We start from the raw sequence: 6,338 nt of genomic DNA on the forward strand, positions 1-6,338 counted from the left end.
GGTGTCAAAATGAAAGACAGCCCACACACCTATCAATCATCAAACCGTGGGGTCTTATTTCATTACGTGTTGATTTCTACCAACATTTTTTTATTTCTAACGGGGGAGTACTTCAGGAAAGTTGACGGGGGGGGGGGACTAGTGGAGTACTTCGTGACCACAGAATGTCAACGTTGTGATCAGCTGTTTTAGCGCAGTTCTCCAGTGAATGGGGGAGTCTCACTCCGTAGCCGGTTGGCGTAGTTTTGGCACAATTCCGTTGTACAGACGGACGTTAACAGCAGCCCTGTCTGTGCACACGGCGACCAACTCTGTCGTCCGGTGATCTAACCGCCTTCTGGAAAAGCTTCACAAGTACGTCGGTACGCGAATGCGCTTTGTGACACAAGTGACGGTACGCATTTCAGATAACGCACATAACCTGCGTACCAGTTATGTGCACCCCTGTACTACAGCAAAAGTATTCTCCATCGGGACTTCCTGCAACAACACCACGCCGTTATCTTGATTCTGATTGGCCAGAAGACATTATCAAAGATGTTCTATTGAGAAGACGATCACTACGTGACAAAAGTTTTCAAAAAACAGACAAGTGGCTACTGAAATCAATCTTACTAACTGCTGTCTGTGCAATTTACTCGGCGCGAGTTGGCGGACTTTATTTTGCTTACTTTAACATCCTTTTTCATGGTGGGTTTAAGCCATTTCTTGGTATGGATATAGCCTACCCCAGCCATACCCTGGCGCTGCCACTGGCGGGATGTATGGGGTGGGCCATTCTGCACATGCGTTAAATGCGTTAAATATTTTAACACAATTAATTCAAAGTGTTCCAGAGAGTCGGCATTCCTGATAGCAGAGGGGAGAGAATTCCAGAGGGTGGGGGCTTGTGACACTGAAGGATCTGTCGCCAAAGGACTTCAGCTTGGAGCGCTGGATGGAGAGCAGCCCTGTGTTGGAGGACCGCAGCTGACGAGAGGGGGTGTAGGGCTGAAGGAGGTCAGCGATGTATGCAGGGGCTAGGGAGTGGAGAAATTTGTAAGTTAGCAGGAGGAGTTTGTACTGGATGCGTGACTTGACCGGGAGCCAGTGAAGGTGGAGGAGGGTGGGGGTGATGTGTTGCCAGGGCTTAGTGCAGGTGAGGAGCCTGGCTGCAGAGTTCTGGACATACTAGAGCCTGTCCAGGGCTTTGCTGGTGACCCCGAACAACTCCATTGCAGTAGTCCAGACAAGAGGAGATGAAGGTATGTATTAATGTTTCTGCAACGGGGTCGGGGAGAGAGGGCCGGAGTCTGGAGATGTTTCGAAGGTGAAAAAAAGCGGTTTTGACAGTANGATTTCTGTATGATTCCAATCGCTTTTTAAAGTCAAAATCAGCCAATTTGCCGAGCTCCGCTACAACTTACACTAGGCTCGCTGGTCTCATCATATAACGGCAATGAAAAAAGCACCAGGGGAGGCAGCCATAACCTCTGCCGCACTGAAGGGGGCGCACGTGAGCCCACAGGTTCTTGTTGCTACTGTTATTCAACCTAGAGACGGTAGACACAAACAACCAACTAGACTTTTGAAACTACTAAAAGGACTATATGAGGCTTATGCATTGTACCAGATGTAGGCTAATTTGGTAGGCTAAGTCAAAAACAGGCAACTGATCGTGTGTGAAAGGTAATTTATGAGGATGAAACAAATAAAATATACAGAATACAATGCCATTTTATCTGTTTTATTATTAGTGTAGGACAGATATGTATGTATAACACCTGAAGATGTTTTATTCATGTTATCACATAATTGTACAGGATATAGCTATATTATTGCACATATTTGAGTTCTATCTACACATGAATATCTGATTTGTAAAACATCACACAACAAGCAATATGTGTGTTTGCTAAACAGAGATAAAACATCACACAAAGTGAACAGTCAAAACAATTGTTATCAACTTTATTGTTATGGGACCTTGTTTACATAGTGTTTCAGAGTAGACATGTAATAACATCTGAATAAAATGAAATGATAGAAAATGCCTTCAACAACATATCAACAACCTGAAGAATAACTTACTGGACATACATATTAAGACATTAAGAAATGTGTCATTTTTTTTTTGTCGGAGGGCTGCAGCTGAGGAGAGGGGGTATAGGGCTGAAGGAGGTCAGTGATGTATGCAAGGGCTAGGGAGTGGAGAAATGTGTAGGTTAGCAGGAGGAGTCTGTACTGGATGCGTGACTTGACCGGGAGCCAGTGAAGGTGGAGGAGGGTGGGGGTGATGTGTTGCCAGGGCTTAGTGCGGGTGAGGAACCTGGCTGCAGAGTTCTGGACGTACTGGAGCCTGTCCAGGGCTTTGCTGGTGACCCCGAACAGAACTCCATTGCAGTAGTCCAGACGAGAGGAGATGAAGGTATGTATTAATGTTTCTGCAACGGGGTCGGGGAGAGAGGGCCGGAGTCTGGAGATGTTTCGTAGGTGAAAAATGCAGTTTTGACAGTAGACCTGATGTGGGAGTTGAAGGTGAGGCTAGAGTCCAGAGTGACGCCCAGGCCTGCGTTAAGATGGTCAAAAGAGCCCCATCATGTTGGTTTGCCTCTGATTGTTCTCGATGAAGAGAGAGGATGTGACATGGACTTTAGGTCCCTACTGAGGGAGCAGAGAACGGGGCAAAATACAGAGAAATGGCTGTTGGTCGTTAGCTTTCCACCAAGAACTTTAACAAGCTCCAAGAACAACATTTTGTGCAAACACTCATACAGCATTTTGTGTGCCCAGGCTTGAAGAATTAGAAAATGCAAATATTGTCCCTTTATCTCACACTGCATCCGCGTCTTGAAGTGACAAGATGTTGGTATCATCAGTTAGCTTTCACAGTGACGTCACTCAGAGACAGTGTCTCCAGAGCAGGGTATGACGCTGTCTCTGTGTGAGTCAACACTGAGTGCTATTGTGTAATAAAAAATGAAACTATCAGCAGTATCACTTCTTCTACCCCTCTCTCACTGGTCCCATTGCTCTGTATACTTGATGTTCGACTCCACTGCAGAGAAATATAATCTGTCGCATACCACTATGATAAGTCAAAGCTTATTTTTAAATAATGTTTTTATTTTTAATCCAAAGTGAAGTTGGGGAGCAAGGCAGGACAGTTTTTGCCACCTCCACTTAGTTAAAAAGCCCTCGTCTAAGTGAGCCACGGGAAGAACGAGCACCCCCCAATAAATAAATCAACAAACAACTCGTATAATTTTCTTCAGCTCAACCAGGACAAAACTGAGCCCTTAATTATTAGTTCTGGAGCTCAGAGAGAGAAACTGGGTTCAGAACTTCATTAACTACATATAAAACCTTGCCAACAAGTTGAGAACCTAGAGGTAATCTTAGACTCGGAGCTACACTTTGAACCACATATCAGAAATATAACAAAAAGAGCATTTTATCATCTCTGGAATATTGCCAAAGTACAACTGTTTCTCTCTCAGGCCAGTACAGAGACACGGATGCACGCTTTGATAACATGTAGAATCCATTACTGCAATACACTACTTTCTGTTAAGCCTAAAAAGAATATTGCATCACTATAACTGCTGCGAAACTCAGCTGCACGTGTTTGAACGAGGACCAGAGCACACATCACCACCATTGTAACGTCTCTGCACTGGCTCCCTGTGAGCTACAGAATCCATTTGGAAATACTTGAATTGTTTTTTTAAACTCTTTATGGTCTTGGGCATAGCTATTTATCGGATTTGCTTTTAACCTATGAGCCCTCTAGAACCCTCAAGTGTTCTGGTACTGGCCTTTTTACCGTACCCAAAGGTAAAACAAAGACCCACGGTGAGCATAATTTTATTATCACAGAGATGTGGCTGTGGTACAGCCTCCAGAGGATCTGAGGCAGCAGAGAGGGATCACACTTTTAAGATAAAAAATCAAGACCCACCTTTTTAAATTTGACTTTTAACTGAATTGTATTTTATTATTCTTTAAAAATTGTGTATTGTATGTATGTATGTATGCATACATATATATAAATGTATACAGTGTATATCGCGAAGCTATGAGTTGATTATTAACCTGGAAGGGAGAGATAGAATTGTTTCTATTTGTGAATTGTCTATGTTTTTTTGTGAAGCACTTTGTGTTACCACTGTGAAAGGTACTATATAAATAAAGCTTGATTTGATTTGAAGGAGCAGGTCATTATATCTATATATGTACTGTATGCAATATTTAAACGACAGCCTAGTTTAGTATTGTTTACAGGCTGTTAGCAGAGGAATCTGTTACCCAAACAGAGAGTGGGGTTATGTTGTGGAAATACATCTTAAAAATGTGTCCTTGACTATTTTACTTCATTGACTCTTACCGTTGCTTGTGGTGTTGACGTAGTATCTGCAGCCTTGTGGAGACATGTAGCATCTCCACTGAGGAGGCAGGGGGTCTCTGAGCCCCTCCACAGGGAGCTGACAGAGAGATGCTGTCCTCTGTCGAAACACACAGTCAGCTTGTGTCAATAACCACCAACACTTTGGATTTGAATTTCAAACACAAGATGTATTTCTTAAAACTTAAGACTGCCTAAATAAAAAAAAAAGTGCAGTAGGTAAAACATTTAACAGAATTTAACAAAAACACTGAAGGCTCTAAAATTGTGCAACAAAAAAAGTTTGACTTCAATTAGGTTCCCACTTCCTCAAGTATTTCACAACCAGCAGCCAATGACTTCAGAGTTGAGCAGGCTGCATGGAACTACAATATGTACCGTACATGCACACAAACTGTGATTATAGTCTGCATAATGTGTTTGTGAGAGTGGCAAGTACTGCTAACAAAGCCTGTTCTGTTACAACCCACCCCTCCAGTTTATGTGGATTTCTAAAGCCTTGTTTGTCTCACTGGCTCTCCTCGCAGCTTCTACTCCAGCCAGACACATGACGTGGCTGACACAGGGTCATACTGACACACACTGTGCTCTCCTCACATCTTATCTGCACTTCTGTTCAGGATCATATAGCAACATGTCAATCCACAGTTCTGCTTTCCCCACTAAGTACTCTACAATGCATGTCTCGCTGTGACCCTTCAAAAGCCAGTGCATGACAACACAGGAAGTGACTGCTTCACTCAACTTTATGCAACTCCATGCATCCAGATTTGAATGATCATACTGCCCTCTCTAACTGATCTCATGCAGGGTGTGACTAGGCTTACACATGCTTGTCTTGATATATAATTATGTAATATGCAAAAAGTTGTTTTATTATGTGTCAAATGACACATGTATACCTTCTTGTTATTGTGGTTATGAATTGAACAATAATGTATAATTTCCCTCAAAGTACAATCATTTGAAGGCCCTGCTTTCCCAGGAACACAAGTGATGAATCACATAGTTTAATGTACAGAACATTCTGATTAATCTTCATTGTATGTTAGTGTTGGGACCTCTCCCTGGCAACTGAGCCATGGATCTTAATTTTACAAGATCCCCCATAGGTGTGACATGTCATTGCAACTTCTGAAAGAAATAAGGCTGAAGAGACATACAAAGCCACCAACTGGACTTTAACCTGTTAAGCCCCATAGCCCCCTGCCGGCGGGGGCAAACAAAACAATTTTCACGAAACTGTGTCTCAGGGCTTCTTAACATTTAACAACCTATTAATGTGTCATACCAACTTAAAACTCGATATTAACCATTTTTCATAACCTAAACAAAACAGACAAAAGTCTAACGCCAAGCCTCTGAATTAGCACTAAGCGAAAGAGTGCTTACGCACTTAGTACATAACTCACGGTACCAATATTTTATACTTCGTCATTCGTTGACGAGACGGGACTAAGGTGTTAATGGTGGACTATCGGACATTCAAAATGCAGGGTATTTCCCCCCAATTGTCCATCTTGTCTGTCAAAATACATCTTACGTTTCTAACTTACAATATCATTATTTCCGCTCTCTTCACTCCAGAAGAGCGATCTCCCTGTGTCTCTCTGTGTGCGGGGGCGGGGCCTAACAGACACGCTGCAGCGGCACACAGAGATCTGCCGGGGACGGAGCATTCAGAAGTATAGAGACACTCTACAAGGCTCGATGTGGACAAAGCTTGTTTGCCATTAGTGTTTTCGCGTTAGCGCGTTGACACGAGTAGAGTAGTCTGTCCAAACAGCCGGCCAAAAGGCGTCATATTCAGGCGGAGAAATACACAATTTTCGAATTCCTTAACTCGTAGCTCTGTTGCCCCAATTACAAGTAACGTTATCACATCAGGTGCGCAGAGGTGGGAGAAGTACTCAGATCTTGTAGTTAAGTAAAAAAATACCATAGTGTAAGAAGA

At 43.0% G+C, this 6,338-nt stretch overlaps 1 protein-coding gene across 1 annotated transcript in view; it reads right to left on the reverse strand.

Annotated features, from left to right (window-relative positions):
* Nucleotides 1–4,481, reverse strand: part of LOC104957473 (growth arrest-specific protein 7-like) — a 9,974-nt gene extending 5,493 nt beyond the window's left edge. The window contains exon 1 of the mRNA XM_010785110.1: nt 4,367–4,481. Coding sequence (XP_010783412.1) covers nt 4,367–4,412 — 46 coding nt within the window. The 5' untranslated portion in view covers nt 4,413–4,481. The remainder of the gene's footprint in view (nt 1–4,366) is intronic.
* Between the last annotated feature and the right edge of the window lie 1,857 nt (nt 4,482–6,338).

This window comes from Notothenia coriiceps, unplaced genomic scaffold, assembly GCF_000735185.1.
Source record: "Notothenia coriiceps isolate Sejong01 unplaced genomic scaffold, NC01 NC01_scaffold00027141, whole genome shotgun sequence".
Classification (NCBI taxonomy): Eukaryota; Metazoa; Chordata; class Actinopteri; order Perciformes; family Nototheniidae; genus Notothenia; species Notothenia coriiceps.